Raw genomic sequence first — 20,161 nt, forward strand, 5'->3', positions numbered from 1 at the left:
GCTCATTCAGCCCCTACATAAATCCTGTCCCGCCACAGACAGCACTGGTTGTTCCAGATTACTTTTTCGGGAGTTTTAACTCTGCCTCCCTCCGTGTAATTTTTACTACGTGTTCTTGCTCTTCCTTGGAAAACACACGCACACCTACTGTGGTCTTCATTTACTTATCACTTTGTTTCAAACATGGCTTTACAAGCACTGTGACAGCCGGGGCTTTGACTGTCTGTAGACAGCTATCCTATCTCCCTCTCTAGCCTCTCTCTCTCTCTAGCCTCTCTCTCCTTCTGGAGGCCTGTCACCTCCATGTCTTTCAACTGTTTCCCATGGGATGATTTCTAGATTCTTGACTGTCCTCCAAGGAACATACTGATTTCCCAATGTCTTTCTTAAAAGGGTCTGAATTTATCACAGTCCTCCAAGTGTGGTTTGACTAGCTCAGCATGCAACACAACTGGGTGTTAGAACTCCACGGACGCAGTTTTGCATTTCGTTAAACTCAGTGTTAAGCTTGCACTCAATTCAGACTCCCAGCTCTCTCTGCAGAACGGGTGCCAACTCCAATCTTCCCCAGTGAATGCTTGTGTAACTGATTTTTTGGATCCTGAACAGATGTGCCACACAGCTGTCATGTGCTGTGAAATTGCTGAGACCATCCTTAGGCATGTATAAGCACTAAATTCAGCAGCCAACGACCCTTGTGTGAGGTCAGTCGCCTGGATCACGCAGTGTGCCAATGCCCTTTCTGCCCTGGGTGCCTTTTGAGGGCAGTCTCAAAACAATTACAAAATTTTCACTGTGCCTTTCTGACCCAGAACAAACTTTCTGCTGGTAATCGTTAACTTTATAAGGATGGCTCATGATATATTTAGAACACTTTCAAAAATAGACAACCTTGTTATAATCTGGTGTTTAATGCCTCCCTCCCCTTCTGTCCTCTCTCCTGTCAGGCTCTACTCTGAAAAACTGTGTTCTCCCTTTAAATCCCCCAGCCTTCTGCAGAGATACATTACAGTTTGAGCAAGGGGGATCTTCAGCCAGCAACTCTGCTCTGGAACTTGCTCACTGCCAAATCCCCCTCCTCTCTCACTGGGGTTTCCATGAAAGCCCAAGGTTGTGCTGACTGGGTAGGGCCAAGTAGGCCTTGTGTCGGGGAGTGTATAGGCCTCCTATGTCTGCATCGTGTGAGAACCTCATGAAGATGTTCTCCAGCCCTGCCTGCAGGACTTTGAGGTTTCCAAGCTGCACTGAGCTCAACACTTAGCTGCACTGCACTTTAGCTTAATATTGAGTCTTCTGAACCTTCACCCCCAGAGAAGGAGGGTAGAGACTTTGCTCCTCTTGCATGCGATGACCCCTTTTGTCGCTGATGCTTTTGAAACATGGTCTCAAATCATCTCCCGAATTTAGACTAACCTCCCTAAAACTAACTATTACTCATTCTCGCTACTGGGGGGAAAGAAATCTTTTTATTTCAAATTCCAGAATATTCTTGCAATTGGCTTAATGGGCCTCATACACTCATACAGCTTGAGCCTGGTCCTTTTTTTTTTTTTTTTTTTTTTTTAGACAGTGTGTGTATGAATGCAAGTGGGGGAGGGGAAGGGGCAGAAAGAGAGCGAGGGGAGGGAGAGAGAGAGAATCCAAGCAGGCTTCATGCTGTGGGGCTTCCTCTCACAAACCAAACCGGAAAGATCACGACCTAAGCCAAAAAGAGTCTCAAACACTTAACTGCCTGAACCATCCAGGCGCCCTGAGGCTTGTCCTTTTTATTCTGTGACCGATTTCTGCCTAACCACTACCATGGGCACGATGGTTGCTGAAGGGCACTGCCTGGCTAGGAATGAGGTGACTGGGAGCAGTGGGGACTCTGCCAACAGGGCTAAGAGGAAAAGCAGCCAAGTGTAGCCACATGGGGATCCTGCCTACTGTGGTCAGCATTTCCACTCAGGTTTCTAAAGAAAACAGAAATCTGGCCCTGTAGGAGATCTGATCTTTTTTATTTAAAAAATTTTTTAACGTTTATTCATTTTTGAGAGATGGAGAGAGACCATATGAGTAGAGGGGGAGGGGCAGGGGGAGACACAGAATCCGAAGCAGGCTCTGAGCTGTCGGCACAGAGCCCGATGTGGGGCTTGAACCCACGACCACGAGATCATGACCTGAGCCAAAGTCAGATGCTTAACCGACTGAGCCACCCAGGCACCACTGAAATCTGATTTTTAAATGTTGGCCAAAAAATATTTTTTTTATATCTCTGTTTGAAATAAATCTAACAGGCAGAAAACACATGTCCTGCTTTAGAAAAAGGAGGAATGAAGCCCTAGTATATGGCACAGTGGCCTGGTCGTAGTGGGTGTTTGATGTGTGTTTAAAGAACGAATGAGTGAAAATTCTCTTGAACTTTAGGAACCCCTGAGATGTGTTTCTACCATTGAAAGGACTCCATGTGTCCCCATGTGTCTTCACATGCCTTAAAAATATAAATACTAATATCTAGCAGTCACTCTCTTCCCTGTTCCATGAAAGGATGCTTTTCTCTACAGAAGACCAGTCCAGAAAACAGCCTTCCTTGGTAACTTCTACTGCAATGACTTATTTAGGTTAATAGACCCAAATATAAGCCTTGGCTACATTTTAAAACAAATTCTAAAAATTTATTATACTTTCCTTCTTTTATATTTGGCCTTGTTCAAGTTTGTCTAGAGCTCTTATTTCATTTTATTTTGTAATTTTGCTATGCTTCCAAATTTCATAAATCATTTATCTAGTTTCAGGGCATCTTTTTTTTTTTTTTTTTTTAATATATGAAATTGTCAAATTGGTTTCCATACAACACCCAGTGCTCATCCCAAAAGATGCACTCTTCAATACCCATCACCTACCCTCCCTTCCCTCCCACCCCCATCAACCCTCAGTTCTCAGTTTTTAAGAGTCTCATGCTTTGGCTCCCTCCCTCTTTTTTTTTCCTTCCCCTCCCCCATGGGTTTCTGTTAAGTTTCTCAGGATCCACATAAGAGTGAAAACATATGGTATCTGTCTTTCTCTGTATGACTTGTTTCACTTAGCATCACACTCTCCAGTTCCATCCATGTTGCTACAAAGGGCCATATTTCATTCTTATTGCCACGTAGTACTCCATTGTGTATATAAACCACAATTTCTTTATCCATTTATCGGTTGATGGACATTTAGGCTCTTTCCACAATTTGGCTATTGTTGAAAGTGCTGCTATAAACATTGGGGTACAAGTGCCCCTATGCATCAGCACTCCTGTATCCCTTGGGTAAATTCCTAGCAGTGCTACTGCTGGGTCATAGGGTAGGTCTATTTTTAATTTTTTCAGGAACCTCCACACTGTTTTCCAGAGCGGCTGCACCAGTTTGCATTCCCACCAACAGTGCAAGAGGGTTCCCGTTTCTCCACATCCTCGCCAGCATCTATAGTCTCCTGATTTGTTCATTTTGGCCACTCTGATTGGTGTGAGGTGATATCTGAGTGTGGTTTTGATTTGTATTTCCCTGATGAGGAGCGACACTGAGCCTCTTTCATGTGCCTGTTGGCCATCTGGATGTCTTCTTTCGAGAAGTGTCTATTCATGTTTTCTGCCCATTTCTTCACTGGGTTATTTGTTTTTCGGGTGTGGAGTTTGGTGAGCTCTTTATAGATTTTGGATACTAGCCCTTTGTCTGATATGTCATTTGCAAATATCTTTTCCCATTCCGTTGGTTGCCTTTTAGTTTTGTTGGTTGTTTCCTTTGCTGTGCAGAAGCTTTTTTATCTTCATAAGGTCCCAGTAGTTCATTTTTGCTTTTAATTCCCTTGCCTTTGGGGTTGTGTCAAGAAATTGCTATGGCTGAGGTCAGAGAGGTCTTTTCCTGCTTTCTCCTCTAGGGTTTTGATGGTTTCCTGTCTCACATTCAGGTCCTTTATCCATTTTGAGTTTATTTTTGTGAATGGTGTAAGAAAGTGGTCTAGTTTCAATCTTCTGCATGTTGCTGTCCAGTTCTCCCAGCACCGTTAAAGAGACTGTCTTTTTCCCATTGGATATTCTTTCCTGCTTTGTCAAAGATACTAGTTGGCCATACTTTTGTGGGTCTAGTTCTGGGGTTCCTATTCTATTCCATTGGTCTATGGGTCTGTTTTTGTGCCAATACCATGCTGTCTTGATGATTACAGCTTTGTAGTAGAGGCTAAAGTCTGGTCCATCAGGGCATCTTGACAGAAAAGCAAGCAATGAAGGGTGCCCGGGGGCTCAGCTGGTCAAGCATCTGACTTTGGCTCAGGTCATGATCTCACAGTGTGTGAGTTTGAGCCCCACGTCGGGTTCTGTGCTGACAGCTCAGAGCCTGGAACTTGCTTCAGATTCTGTGTCTCCCCCTCTGTCTCTGCCCCTCCCCTGCTCATGCACATGCTGCATGTGCATGCTCTCTCAAAAAATTATAATCGTTAAAAAACAAGCAATGAAAGTATAAAGATGAGGGTTTTGGACATTTCCTAAGTTGCCTGGGAAGCATTTATCGAGGGTCCATTCGCTCAACAAATACATACGGAGTATCTAGTATGGATACAGTGGTAAACAAAACCAATAGATGTCCCAGCCCTCATGAAGTTCTCATGTGAGGAGGGGGGAAAAATAAGTAATACAGAGAATATTTGGATAGTGATATTTGTCAAGGAGAAATACATAAAGCAGTGAAAGGAAACAGGAAGTTGTGGGGTGGGAGGGGGGAGGTGAGAAAGTGAAAGTGACATAAGCTGACTTACTTTTTTTTTTTTAAGATTTTTTTTTTTTAATCTCTACACCCAATGTGTGGGGCTTGAACCCACAACCTTGAGGTTGAGTCACACGCTCCACCAACTGAGCCAGCCAGGTACCCCTGGTTTACTTCTCTATTTTGAGACTGGTCTGTTCATGAGCTTTGTCGGCTTATCTACCAGGCATGGTGTTTTTCTTACCAATTATGAATTACCCACCAAATGTATCAAATTATTCACCTCTCATTTTGTTATGTATTTTCTTTTCCTCTCCTGATAAATCTTTTCCAAGTACCTCATTGGTAGATTTTTGTCTTACTGGTTCTTCTTTTCCCCCCTCCTCCTTCTGTCCTTAGTCACTGAGATGTACATCCATTTCACTTGTTGAACAAAGATCACTTCATGGGGCACCTGGGTGGCTCAAGTTGTGATCTCATGTTTCGTGAGTTCAAGCCCCACATTGGGCTCTCTGCTGTCATCATGGAGCTGGCTTTGGATCCTCTGTCCCTCCCCCCTCTCTGCACCTTCCCTGCTTGCACACACATGCGCTCTCTCAAAAATAAACAAACGTTTAAAAAAATGAAAATCATTGGGGCGCCTGGGTGGCGCAGTCGGTTAAGCATCCGACTTCAGCCAGGTCACGATCTCGCGGTCTGTGAGTTCGAGCCCCGCGTCAGGCTCTGGGCTGATGGCTCGGAGCCTGGAGCCTGTTTCTGATTCTGTGTCTCCCTCTCTCTCTGCCCCTCCCCCGTTCATGCTCTGTCTCTCTCTGTCCCAAAAATAAATAAAAAATGTTGAAAAAAAAAAAAAAATCATTCCTGACAGGGAGGCCACATTGGATGTCTGCATCCTGGGACATCATAAGCCAGCATGATTTCAAAAAGGGGAGCTGCCAATGTTTTATTTTGTCACATAAGCTATGATATATGTAGATATTTAATATATATGTTGGGTTTTGTCAAATACTTCTCACATTATCCATGTTTTTCTCATTTCACTATGGACAGGCATGGCTCTGGGACCTGGTGCTAATTTATCACTGCAGCAGAAAAAATAAACAAGTTCCTCTCAGACCCTGAACAGACCCAAAGCCTTACAGGGTCTAGGAATCAAGACAGGCAGTTTTTTTTCTCCCTTTTTCACTGAACTCCGTATCCTAGGTGCCAGGTTCCATCGTTACTCTTGTTTAACTCATTTGTCCCGTACTCTTTCCAAGCTAGAGACATCTCTGCAAGGTTCTGTCCTTTTCGCTCTCTGTCCTGCACTCCAGCTCCCGGAAATCCTGGTCTCTGTCAGCCAGGCATCTCTCCACAGCTACAGCAATAAAATTCGTCAAGTTGACCTCAAGCCCTGTGTAAACACACGTGAAACCAAGTCATTTTACTCAGATTTTCACATATTTCTTTCAGTCTAGTAAAGTGTGGGTGGTTTTTGTGTCTGCCTCTCTGTTGCTGCTTCTTTGGCACTTAAGTATTTATTATAATAATCACTGTAATAGCATACCGTTGCTGACCCTCAAGGTGCTTCTTAGAGGAGCCCTCCAGGCTGCCAGAAACAGGCTGATCTGCCCACAGCCACCCACACTCCCCCAGACTCTGCGAACAATGGAGCAAGTGTGCAGAGCCCCTCAGGCTCACTTCACAAGGCTCCCACCCTCGTTCAAACACACAGCTCCGACAGGTCCGGACAGGAAGCACGGGGCAAAGGCTGTTTCCAAGCTGCATCCTTAGGAGAATGAAAGGAAACTGAAAATACAGGTACTTCCTAGGTTTGCACTGTGGCAAAGCCTTGGAATAATCAGCATCAGCGGCTGCTGTTCATCAAGACCTCATTTTAAGTTCCCCGTAGGACACACTGCGAGCAATTACGAGAAAGTTTAACAACTTGGCGCCAATCTGATCATTTGTGTATAAGCAGGTCTTTTCTATTGTTCTAAGCTGAAAAACATGCTCAGCTTTTCACTGAGGTGATCTAATTTCCATCCTCTGTACAGCGTATGGGATCATCGTGCTTTTTAGTGCTCTCACAAGTAACAACAAATTAAAAAATCCAAGCTCCTTTCCAAACCCTGAAGATTTGGCCCCGCCGATGTCTCCAACTTTACCGCATTCCTCTTTCTCTCTCTTGTTCACTGGGCTCCAACACACAGACCTTTGCATGAACTCTGGGAAGCACCACCTCCTTCCCACCTCAGGCCTCCAGGCTTGCCGCTTCCTTTGCCAGGAGCGCTACCTGCCTCCACCTCCCTACATCCACACAGCCACAGGCTGATCTTTTAAAGAGCATAAATGATATCGTGCAGGGCCCCCGATGGCCCTTCTACAGCTTCTCCCTCCTCTGAATGCCCACAGGACTTCATCCTCGCCTCCATCCTGGTACTTCTCACCTTCTGTCCTGTCTTCACTATTTGTGTATGACTTACTTCCTCCATAACGTTTTCTATGTTTGTATCCACATGGGACCTAACACAGGGCGCAGGACTGTGATGGGTGGGTGGATGGATGGATGAGAGGGAGGCAGGCAGTCTGACTCAAAAAAAAGTAAAAAAAAAAAAAAAAAAAAAAAAAAAAAAAAACCAACAAACCCGAATGTACAGAAATCTCCCAGGAGTCCAGAGACCCGGTATGAAATTTTCTCAACACACCAGATTTGCGTTGTCTACATGTGGCATTCAGTGTAAGTATAAAAAGCTAATGTTTCAATCAAAAAAATGCAGGGTGAGATGGGAACAGAGAGAAAGGAAAGGTGATCCGTTCACTTAGAAGGAGTGGCTGAGACTTTCTGGTTGCTCTCACACCAGAGGAACTATTACTGCCTCCAGGCCACCTCCGCACTGGTGGTCCCAGACCCCTGGGCTGCAATGACACCCAGCCTGCCCTCTCCAAGGGCAGCAAGGCCAGAGCCAGGTGGGTGGAAGGGCCTGAGGTATGGCCTGCCTGAGACCAGGAGATCAGTTTGCAGTGGTGGGGCAGCCTTGACAGGCAGGGTGCACTTGGCGGGCGCAAGGGAAGATCTCAGGGGCTAGGAATCTGAGCGTCGTGTTTGAACCTGGCAGCGTGTGCTGGCCGCCCTCACCCACAGCTCTGCCGCCCTCGCTTCCACTTCAGGGGCTCCGGGCGCTAATGCTGACTCAGTTACAGGGCAGTAGATTTGGAAAGTGTTACCCGTGATCTGTGGATGAGTCCATACAGAGATGGCACCCGTGCTCTTCCTTATTTAGCCCTGTCTCCCCAGCATTTTGTGCCCCTCATTCCTTTTCCAAGATACCACATCTTTTTCTCTCCTTCCCTTTTGAAACTGTCTTCCCTTGGACACTAGAAGACCATACTGTCAGATTTCCTCTTGGCTTCTGACCTTGTCCCCCCACCCCTCCCCAAGTCTTGTGGCTTCTCTCCTTACACTAACTCTAAATGTTGGGGTTGTTCCAGGCTCAGCCCTGAGCCTCCACGAGGCCTCCCTCTGGGACTTGCCCATCCAAGCCAAGGGCTTAGGTAACCATGATAGCTGTTGACCGGTATGCCAAGGTACTTCCCAGCCCAAACTTCATTGTCAACTCTAGACCAGCCATCTGCTTTACATGTCCAGCTGGTTGCCTCACAAGCTTTTCACACAAAATGTGTTTAAAGCCAAATTCCTAGTTGTCATCCCTTTGAGTCAGAAGGCTGGAAGCTATTCTTATAGGTTCTCTGTCATTCTTCCTTGCCTGTATCCTATTCAACACCAAATTTTATTGACATAACCCACTAAATAGCTCATTCACCCAAGTCAATGTCCACAGTAGCCCTTCTAGACAAAACTCCTATCACCTCTTGCCTACAATACTTCTTGACTGAATTCCCAGCAACTTCTCTTGCCTCCATCCAGCAGTCGGAAAACCTTACCAAAATATATTCTACCAATACCTCTCTGCTTACAACTCTGATAATTCTCCTTGACTTTTAGGATAAAGACCGAATTCCTTGACATTGCTACAAATATTTCCATGGTCTAACCCTACCTACTTTTCCAGCCTAATTTCATATAACACTCCTCACTGGGACATCTTCACCTCTCCCCCATTCATTTCATTTATACCTCACTTTGTCTTTGTTTCCTCAGCTTTTTAAAGTTCTTTTGTGAAGGAAAAGCATCATGGTGGGGAGAGGTGAGTTGGGGCTAACATTGGCAACCACCATGTTCTCTCTTGTTTGTCCAAAGCAGTTACGCAAAAAATTAAGCCTCCATTGTCCAATTGAATATTATTTCCTTCCTCCGAGTCAAAAAACTGGCCTCCTGTAAACTGACACGTTTATGCTCAAAGATAGCTGCCGTCACCTCTGAGAAGTCACTTGTAATGAGGCTCTTTAATAGGAAATCCAAATGTAAAGAGCTAGACTGAAAACAGTGAACAAAATGAATCTTGAGAATGGTATACTCAGATTAAAAAAAGAAAACAACCCAGCAAATGCTTATCTTCAGAACAAAAGCAATTATTGAAAGTGTCCTTTATTAATTGAGAATGGGCAAAGGAGAGGGACAGAGGGGGTGGGGGAGAGAAAGAGAGAATCTCAAGCAACCTCTATGTTCAGCATGGAGCCCAACGTGGGGCTCAATCCCATTACCCTGAGATCAAGACCTGAGCCAAAATCAAGAGTTGGACACCTAACCAACTGAGCCATCCAGGCACTTTGAAAGTGTCCTTTAAATAGCAATCTATTCTAATGTATTCTTTGTTATTTTTACACATATTCAAATTGAACATTACATATGAAGTCCAAAGCAAGATCAATCTGACATCTATCAGTGAGGTAGATACCAAAGGCACTGGTAGCTATCATCCTATTTGCAAAAATCAAAGTCTCCAAACCTGAAATGCTCAACATGACACGGTATTTTTACCATATTGTACTTACATGTGATGATGAAAATGCTCTTAAGTATTTTCTAGTTTTAAAGCCGCCTACATGAGATTTTTCTTTCCAAGATTTAATATGTTTCTCAGGTTGGGTGAATACTTTAAAACAAAGTCTGAACATTTCTTCGTTTAATCTTGAAATGTTGTGGATTAATGTGTGAATGTCTGCTTCCAGTTTTATCTTTTTAAGGCATGTCACAATATGTTTTCTAATTAAAATAAAAAGCCAAAATGGCACTTCCCTCACGAAGAGTCTTTTAATTGAACTCAGTTTTTTCCTCTCATATTTTTCACAGCTGCCTTTTAAGCCAACAGAGCCAGAACCACTGATGTGTATCCTGCCTGACTGTTTGCTTCTCAGGGTATGTAAATGCCCAGGCAGGTGTAAGTCTGCACCAAGAAGTGCCCTAAGGAGAGGAACACTTCAGGTGTTCTAATCACATGGGCAATTTGGGATGTTAGAATTATGGACCAATTTTTTGAACTCTTAATAGCCAAAGTCATCAAGAGTCAAACTCAGGTCACCACATTTTCCCTTGGAATGATTATGACCTAAAAGGAGTCACCTAGTTTCACTGAGTTCATAGCATATTCTACTACAACCTAGATGTGGAAACGGCACACATGGACCGCAGATACTCCACCTGGTAAGGCATACACCAGGAGACCACACCTGGAGATGTCTTCCCCTAATCCCCCACTAGGGTCCAGGCAGACAGCAGGGAGAGGGAAAGAACATCCCAGCCAACAGGGAGGTTGGGGGCACCAATTTTCATCTAACTAGCAAAGGAGTTCAGGGTACAGGAGGAGGCTCAGTCTGAGTTCAAAGGTGAAAGAGAAGAGGAGATTAGGACATGAGATACAGAGGAGTCTCCCCTTTCCTTGCACCTGCCACCTATAAGGGCTCTACTCCGAGACCACAAGTGTCAGCCTCAGTATGGAGGCTCAGTGAGTGTGTGTGGTAAGGATTCCATATGCAAATATCCAATACTGCTATGTAAACCCACACTCTTCTGCCCCCATATATAGCAATTTTCTGTATTTCTAAGAAATCATCTATAAAGAAAAACATCAATATGGAAAGCATATTTGACTACAGAGTACAGTATTCATTGAGCATTTCCATATGACTCAACAAAAGGTATCCTCTGCCCTCTTAAGAATCAACTGAAATAAACAACAGTAGAGTGCTCAGGACAGCTAGAGGTGACATCTGAAGCAATGAGGACCAAAAGAAAAAAAAATGTGTATAAGGAGTCTGGGTAAAGAAAAGCTAAAAAGGAAATTCTGATTTGTACTGAAAATGCTTTTCAGAGTATACATATTAAATATGGTTTTTCAATCATTTCAGTTTGCTGGCTCCTTTAAAAAGTTACCAAATAATTCCTTTCTAAACCTTGCATTGCTTTCGTGAACAATATACTTCTGTACAAGGAAATTAGCCATAGATTCTTCTGTCTCTACATCCCTTCACAACGCTGAACCCGGTTAGGTATGCATATGCTTACTGTGCACCACAGCAGTTCTCAGTTTGGACAAAAGAACAAAATGGTAATTCATGTGCATTTACAGTGTTGGGAAAATATGTATGAAGTGCATTTATAGAAGCTTCCTTAGAGATTCTTTTCTGAAAAAAATCCATCTGAAAACAGTAAATTAAAACCGTACTGCTTAACGTCAGAAGAATGAATTAAGTTAACGTCTCTTAGGGGACCAACCACTTTTTATACCTCCATCAAAAGAAGTAACGAAGATCACAGACTGGACCATGAAGCCTCCACCAGGGAGCAGGTGCAATGTGTCTTGTATCTCAGCTGAACAAATGTGCTGCTACTGCACTGTCACTTCCCATGGCAGGTCAGCTGTGGCTTCAGCATGTGAACGTCCCCTCCCCCTGTGTACAACAGCCCCCCACCCCCGGCCCCGCGAGGCAAGAGCAGAAGCTTTGGGTTACTGTTGGACCTGGTGCTATTGCAAAGTAGACCGGTCTATCTGCTATGAGAAATGACCTTTCAACATTCAGAATCCCCATTTACCAAAAGCAAAATGGGTGATGATTTGAAATAGTACATGCAAAGCTTACAATGTTCTGGCCATGAAACTGTCCTGATCCTGAAAGACTCTAAAACTTATACCAACGGACTCCAACAGGGGGAGAAAAATAGCCTCGGGACATAAATATGCATGTATAGAATCATAATGTCACAGTCATTGAACAATGGTAAAAAAAAAAAAACTTATCCCTACCCCTCAACTGTCCTATTTTTTTTTTTAACTGAGCCACCTAGTCAATTCCAACCTGCATGACAATCTGACAACAGAGTTGAACAAAAAAGAATAAAAGAGAAAGAGAAAACTTAGTCATTTAAAATCTGTTCTTTTGTCAGTGCCCCACCAACCAGAGTTTGTGCTTGGTCTTAACCTGTGGTTCCCTGACATTTTTAAAAGAAAGGCCACCATAGGGAGTCACATATACAAATAAAGACTTGAAAATAGCCAGGACACAGATGCCCCTACTAGAGACATAGGGATATTCTTATAATCAAGATTCCACCAAGTGTGAAAATTAATTGAAATGAAAATTTTTGATAAGAATTAGAAATATTAAACTAGCAACTGAAATCTGGTCCTTTTACTAAGTGCATGGCTCTGGTCAAGGAAATAACTTTTCTGTACCTCAATTTTCCTATCTATGAAGGAGGATTACATATGTGCTAACCCAGCTCTGATGTAACTGAGAATTCACACAGTTCCTTTGCCGGCCGGGTATCATTTTTCTCACCTACAAAAGGAGAGGCTTTTGTAGAGAACCTCTAAGGACCATTCTCATTTAAATACCATGATGCTGGGGTGCCTGGGTGGCTCAGTTTGTGATCTTGTGGTTCTTGAATTCGAGCCCCTCACTGCGCTCTGTGCTGACAGCTCAGAGCCTGGAGACTGCTTTGGATTCTGTGTTTCCCTGTCTCTGCTTCTCCCCCGCTCATTCTCTCTTTCTCACAAAAAATAAACATTAAAAAAAAATTAGTAAAAATTAAGTAAATACCATGATGCTGTAATAAGAGAAAAAAGTATGGAAACATGCAGAACTTTTTATAAGAAATGCCCCAAATGAGTGCAGCTAAAGATGTGAATAACTTTTCCAATGTTTAAATCAGTGTGGGAAATGATTTGGCTGCGATTTAATTTTTTCTAGACTGTGAATATTCACAAAATGAATAAAAATAAAATCTGGAAAAGAAACAGCTGGCATTTTGTAAATGGTTGCCAAGCCTGAAGAAGTCTAGGATACATAGACCTTTACCCAACTGATCTCCACCTCTCCTCTGATACAGCAGAAGGGAAAGGCTAGAGCCCTTACATTGACCAGTGATGGAAGAAGAACCATTCTTTTCTTTCCTAATCGTGACATAAGGAAGCACATGACTGTTGGGCAGGCACCTATACAGACATAGTCACCCACAGACACAGAAAAGACTTAGCTTTTGGCTTTGAATATAATTCAAATATTACATCATGTACCTGGGGGTTATATTAGAGCACAGCCCAGTAATGATTCAGTAATCTGCTAGGCCTAATTTGTGACTAAATTAGAGTTCCAGAATCTATGGCACTCCTATTTCTACACTGGTCTGTAATGATCCAAGTCTTGTCCTTGGAAATTTCTCTAGGGTGTGTGTGTAAAAAAAAAAAAAAAAAAAAAAAAAAAAAAAAAAAAAAAGTCAATATACTTGAGCCCACTAAGAGCTTAAATGGGAAAAGTATTCCCAAGATTGCCTCAACAACTTAATTTCATGCTCCTGACTTTCCCATACACATTGATCACAAACCAACATTCTTCCTCAGCTCCTTTACCAGTGGAGCTAAACCAATGGCTGCCCCAGCTCAGCACCCCAGAATTTAAGTCTTCATAGGTGTTTCCAGCTTACACCCCCAATTCAAATCCATACTCCTATTTATTGCACACACTTGAACATAATAAGGTGGGAGGTTTTATTTTTCTGTGGGGGGGGGCAGGTCACATTTAAGTCTTTTCAAAATCTTTTTCAATTACTTTTAATTTTAAAATATTTGGGAAGACATGTCAATTTGAAATGATGTCCGTCAATGCATTGGATACTTATCAGTAAGAAAAAGCCTAGGCTATTGAACCAACCCTCATAATTGTTCATTATCTCACAATTTTGAGTGTCGAAAATCATAAGCCTTTCAAGATGATTATGCTGTGAAGATTACAATGTGCGTTGACAGATAATCTTTAAATCTTTTAGACGTTTTGAAAATGGTGTACTTTCCAATGACAGTGTGAAAAGCAGACACAAATGGAGCTATATCTCAAGCCACCTAAACCGAAGCAAAGAAGAAACTGTATTAAAGGTGGAGTTTGAATGTAATTACTTCATAAAATGTGAATTTATGAATTAATACTTGTAAGTTATTTTATAAATTATGTGACTTTAGGTTTGTGAATTAATGTGCTACATTACACATAAAAAGCCATGTGCCCACTGCATCCACACTGCTAAATGGTTTCATAATCAAGTTGGCCAAACCCTTTTTTTGGTGGGGGATGGGGAAAGTCTCCAATTAAGAAGTGAGAGAGCAGCTTATGGAGTGCTCATCATATATTTGAGCATGTTCTAGAGAGCAGTAGACCTGCTGAATCTGTATGTGATAAGATCTGGTGTTTGCCAAAAAGCAAGGATAAGAAATGATACGACATCTGATCTTGAAATTCCGTCTGCTCTGAGTCCCTTGTCAGGAATTCCACTTATTTCATTGGGTAAAACTTGGGGTTCATTTCAGCCTGAGCAGAAGGACTCCTCATCACCTTTCTTGAGCTAATGAAAGAAACCTCTTTAAAAAAAGTTCACCATTTAAAACTCAGAAGACAGTATGTCAACATTCAGCATTGGCAGGAGAGTTCTATGACAATAATATTGAACACATAGTGCTTACTAGGCACTGTGCAAAGTGCTTTAGTATGTAATGATTACAACAACTTATTTTCCTCATCTTAGAGACCGGGAAACTGAGTACCAGGGGAAGTAGCTTGCCTAAACCCCACAAATAGGAAGTGGAGCTACCATTTGAACCCAGGCCTGCACCTGTATGCATGACGCTGTACCATTTCCACAGTTTAAGTAACAGAATCCAGGAGAGAGTATAAACCTTTCCAGGGCTCTCTTCCACGATCCACAGCATCTCTCTCTTCCAGTATCCGACCATGAGATAAACCAGATTAGTGTTCTATAATCATCTTGGATGTTGAGCTCATCATTCTAGAATAATTGCTTCAAAACATAACTGATGGCTGAATCCAACAGTATCACGTTGATCCTCATTCTTTGTATATTTATAGTTTTATGTCTGAATACCATTTATTATACCTACATTGTTGTAGATCTTCCTTTGGCTAGCAAAACATTCCTCTTTGATAACGTTCTCCTCTATTCTCAAGGCCCATTCCTCCTTATTCTCCATTGTTCTTCTATCTCCTTGGTAAGTGTTGAGGTTTCTCTTACCTCTGTGTCCCAGGTAATATCATCTATTGTCAGGGCTTTGCTTTCTCCCTTTGGGCTCACCATTTTATATTTCAAACTGTTCTTCTAAACTTTAAGATCACAGTTCCAGCTGTTCACCAGGACTGTTGGCCATCTCCACTGGCATCCCTGATTTAACATATCCCTATAGGAACTCATTCCTTCCTCTTCATCCTCTATCCAACCTTGCTCCTAATTCGGATCCTTGAGTTCTCATTTCCTTTAATGGCATCACTATCTAACCAATCACACTCACCTGAAGCCTCAGACCCATCTTGGACTCTTGCTTATTTCTCATGACGTCCCCTTCTATCCCTGACACACACTCATTGGATCACCAAATTCTTCCAACTTTACCTTCTAAATGTCTCTGTAATCTGTTTCCACTTTGCTATTTCTGCCACCACAATGAAAGCCTTCATCATCTCTCATTTGGATTCTTGCAATGGCCATTTATTGCCCTCTCCTAGCTCAACTCCGTCTAAGGCGTTCAGTGAGCGACCTTGCTAAAACATGAATCTGGCCATGCCCACCCCTGCTTCTATATAAGCCATCTGCAACTTTTCTTTATCTATGAGGCACTATCCTAGCTGTGCAGCCTGGCACATAAGGCTCTTCACAGCCAGGTTCTTGGCTACATTTCTGGTCTCACTCTTCTCTACTTCTTGCTCCTTCTCCAGTCATGATCTGTGTGAACTGTGATCCAGACCAATGGAGCTATATGCCACATTCTCTCACACACCAGCTATGAGCTCCTGAAGGGAAGTCCTCATCTTGCTTAGCAATCTCTGTGCATCCAAGTTCACTATTTTTATCTCGACTGTTGGCTTCAGAGTTTTTAAAGAAACATGGTTCTAAGCATTTTAAAGCACTTTACAATAATTTGTCATCCTTCCAACAGCTCTGCAAGGTTGCAGAGTACTACTGTTCCCATTTAACAGGTGAAGAAGAAGATTCCAAGAAGTTGAGGAGCCTGAATAGTTACTAATAAGAAAATAGTGAGTAGCCAAAATTTGAAGCCAGATCAGGCAGACCCTAAAACCTGTGCTTTAGCTGAGACCAACCATGAAAGTCTCACTGATGACATCTAACGTAATTTCACCTTCAAGGGAACAGCCGGGAAGCAATGCCATGGCTTTAGGCTCCCATAGGTGCAGCCCACAGGGCGCACAGATGCAGGTCACTTTGGAAAGTGGCCAGTCCCATATTTTAGTCCAACTTCCACCACATCCCAGCAGCCCATGAATAGAAAAGCATGGGTGCTCTACCCTAACGCCAAACTTTTCACAATCTCATTGAACCCCAAAATGAAGGCCTTTTTGAGGAGGGAGTCTAATATCTTAAGCAACCTATCTCCAAGGAAGGGGAGAGTCTAGAAATGAAACTGAACATGGCTTCTGACTTACTGGTCTAAATAGAATACTCAGTTTGTCTATCCTTGAGTCTGTCCTCTTGAGTCTGGTTTTATTTACCAACTGATAAAATCCTACATATTTATTTCTATTATCTAATGCTAACACATTAGATGTGGCCAATGGGAAAATTGCTTCAAAAATTACCCATTATATAAAACATATGTACTTGCTCCCTTATTACTTTACAATGTGGTCCCAAAAGCTCCAGCCTAAGAACTCCTGGATTGAGTGCCAGATGTGTCCCTGCCAATAGCTGGTGTATAACTTTGTGCAAATCCAGTTCCATGTTTTCATATTTTAAGCCAAGGGCTATAGTAGTAGATCCATAAGCAGTTCCTTTGAATTCTAATATTTGGAGACTCTCCTTACTTCTAGGATGTTTCTCACTAGGTTAACCATAAGGGAACCTAACCCTACATCATTATTTTCATAAATGGCTTTTAAAATGGTAATCAGGGATGACAGGTTGGAAGTTAATTCCAAGATTATTTTAGGAAATAAAAAACTATCAATTCATTCAAAAACATGCCAAAATATCCATGCCGTTCAAATAGAATTCAAGCCAGCTATTTATGGAAAGCATAAGATAATGTGGTGCGTGCGTGAACATTGTCTCACGTTCACATATGTGAAAATGACTCTTGGACCTAGTGAAATAATTACTGAAATGCCATCAGGTGCAGGGAGTAACCTAAACATGAAAATTCAAGGTAATTAAACAAGCGAATATTATCGGTAAAACCAAGTGACAGGGAAAACACCCGTTATGTGTTGTCATAACTGACCCGTGCCTATAGCAAACAGTTGCTAGGTTCTCAGCAAGTTTTGTTTATGTGAGCAACCTGAACTTCTCACAATATGACAGCCCTTGGACACCCTAGATAAGATTAAATGATCTATGGGGCGCCTGGGTGGCTCAGGTGGTTGAGCATCCAACTTCAGGTCATGATGTCACAGTTCGTGGGTTCAAGCCCCGCGTCGGGCTCTGTGCTGACAGCTCAGAGCCTGGAGCCTGCTTTGGATTCTGCCTCTCCCTCCCTCTCTCTCTCTCTCAGCCCCTCCCCTGCTCATGCTCTGTCACTCTCTGCCTCTTTCTCTGAAATAAACATTGTTTGATTTTTTAAAAAATATTTTTTAATCTATGACATAGGCACCCAGTAAATGCCTGTTGAATTAATGTGAGAATACTATTAGAAGTAACATTATGCAAAAATCGCTGCTTAAGACGCCTAGGGCTCAGTTTCCATCCCGAAGATAAATGAGGATTCCAGAAGGATTATTAGAGAGGCTCATTTTCAATCTTTATGGTGTTCACACTCACAGAAAACATTCCCACCACAATTCCATCAACGAAAACACGTGATGGGAAAAGAATTCGTACGCCGGGATATTCCTGATCAAACAGGGCCCCACTGATCCAAAAAACAACCAAGACGGCACATTTTTAAAGTAAGGAAAATCTTGATTTGGCACAACCTACTGGCTCCCATTTTAACACCAGACAGCCGTATAGAACATTAGATTTTGGTTACACCGCGTCTCTGGAGAAGCCCCAGCCGCGGGAGGAGGGGGGAGCTTTACAGAAGTTCTCGACTCAGCGGGAATCGTCGGAGGTGCGCTCGGCCGTCGCCGTGTGCAGGGCCAGGGCAGCGACGTTTCCTCCGGGAGGCCGACTCACCTTCCCTCCTGGAGGTGGCCCGGGCGTTGGGCAGGAGCAGCGCGACGCAGAGGCAGCCGCACAGCCAGAGCGCGCGCATGGCCGGGCCGCGCGTCCGTCCGCCGCACAGGGGTCGCCTCCCGCGCCTCGCGGCTGCTGGTTTGCGCTCCGCGCTCCGCTCTGCCTTCCTTTTCCTTGATCAGGTGGTTTTATCGACTCCTCTACCTGACTCAGTCCTGACAGGAAGAGAGCCTGTGTTTCAGGGTGTGACTCACCTGTGAATAAGGAGGACCCAGCCCTTAGCAGCCAGACAAACACACACCGCGCACACCGAGCCGCGAGAGCGCTCACCCCCGCCGCCGGGCTCCCCCCGCCCTCGCCGCGAGAGGGGTGCACACCTGGCCCGGGCCGAGGGCGTGGTGCCGAGGCTGCGGCCCAGGGATCCCGCTGGAGGAATGCGCCCGCTGCCCCGCAGCCCTGCTTCTCTCCCGGGGTGGTCCGCCGCAGAATTCGCACAGGTGGACGGCGAGCAGCCTGCCCCCTCTCCAAGGCGCCGACTCACAGCCGGCAACCCCGATCGGCTCCCGTCTAAAAGACGTCAAGGAGAACAGGCATCATGAGAAGGTGCTCTCCACCCTCTGGCCTCCCCTCAACTGCTCTGAAGTACGGCAGGCCTCCCCCAGCCCACCCACTCTGCTAGCACTTAGTTCCTTCCCTCCCCATCACCGGGCTCCTCTCCTGGGCCCCCTAACTTCCTGATCACCTGGGCTGGCGACTGTCAAGTCACCTGCTGACTTGACCGGTGGTCCTCCCTATGAAGGCGGGGTATCGCTCGAGATCCCTAACAGCTCGCGCATTTGCTGGCGCACTGTCAGCTCGGTAAATGTTCTGCGGAACTGAAGAAAACGGAGAACCTGGATTTCATATTCCTTTTACCTCTTAGAGCATTTTTCTCATACCGTTCTCCGTGGCCGCACAGGAAATGTTTGCGGAGACTCACGATGAAAGGCATCCAAGTCTCTTGTGTTAGGTGAGGGGATTGATGTCCAGGAAACTGCAAATCCTGGTATATCCTACATCGCCCCGATCCCTAAGGAGGCTGGTGGCAAATAATTCAGAGACCTCCGTCAAAGAGAAAGCTTTGGTTCCTACTAGAGATTTAAACATTACCAGAGGTTTGTAGGTGCTCAGTATATATGCACAATCTGTCCCAAACAGTCACCCCTACTTTTCATGATCAAGGCCTACAAAGGCCCCCTGGTGAATATTGTTCACTGGCTAAAGGAATGCATGTTCTCTAGATAGTCCTATATATAACATAAGGCAACAAACAATACAACATGGTTACTGTGTGTCAAAAGGTGTAAGAATTTCAGTTTATGCGTATAAGTGAGACCAGTTTGGGCTGGGAGAGCTTGGGAGGATTATGCACAAAACATGAACCATGAACTAGGTAGGTGTTGGGGAATAATCAGGATCTGAATACAGCACCAAAGAACCACAGAGGGAGACCATTCACTGAACACTGGCTACCATCTATTCTAAAATCTCCAACAAAAAAAATGAGGAATAGAAAGGAATCTCCAATGTTCTCATCCCAAGCTTCTACTCTCCTCTTCCACTCTGTTCGGGATTCACGCAAATAGCGTAAAGATTCTTCTCTCTCAAAGTTCACAGTCTCCAGTTACTGCTAGTTTCAGGTCCTGGAGACCAGTAACTGTCTAGTTTTTCCTGTCTAGTAACTAGTATGTTGTAGAGGCTGAAATCATGCCCCCAAGTCCCTGATCCATGCGCTTCTACCCATCAGTGTTGTGCAATCCACAATCCTGAAAGAACAGGGACAGAGCCCTGCAAATAAAGGCTTAAAGGCAAATTTCATTTTAGTACAGGTTATTAGAGT

At 43.8% G+C, this 20,161-nt stretch overlaps 1 protein-coding gene and 1 non-coding gene across 3 annotated transcripts in view; both read right to left on the reverse strand.

Moving 5' to 3' along the window:
* Positions 1-18,930, reverse strand: part of LAMC2 (laminin subunit gamma 2) — a 58,224-nt gene extending 39,294 nt beyond the window's left edge. The window contains exons 1-2 of one of the 2 annotated variants that reach the window (XM_058702136.1): positions 18,660-18,930; positions 18,283-18,497 (exon numbers count right to left, since the gene is read on the reverse strand). In XM_058702136.1, coding sequence (XP_058558119.1) covers positions 18,283-18,361 — 79 coding nt within the window. In that variant the 5' untranslated portion in view covers positions 18,362-18,497; positions 18,660-18,930. Of the gene's footprint in view, positions 1-18,282; positions 18,537-18,659 lie in introns of both variants that reach the window. The other variant, XM_058702137.1, reaches the window with a different exon arrangement.
* Positions 2,118-2,201, reverse strand: TRNAQ-UUG (transfer RNA glutamine (anticodon UUG)). Its single transcript has one exon. It is a non-coding gene; the product is annotated as a tRNA-Gln (tRNA).
* Positions 18,931-20,161: the final 1,231 nt, after the last annotated feature.

This window comes from Neofelis nebulosa, chromosome 15, assembly GCF_028018385.1.
Source record: "Neofelis nebulosa isolate mNeoNeb1 chromosome 15, mNeoNeb1.pri, whole genome shotgun sequence".
In the NCBI taxonomy this organism is placed as follows: Eukaryota; Metazoa; Chordata; class Mammalia; order Carnivora; family Felidae; genus Neofelis; species Neofelis nebulosa.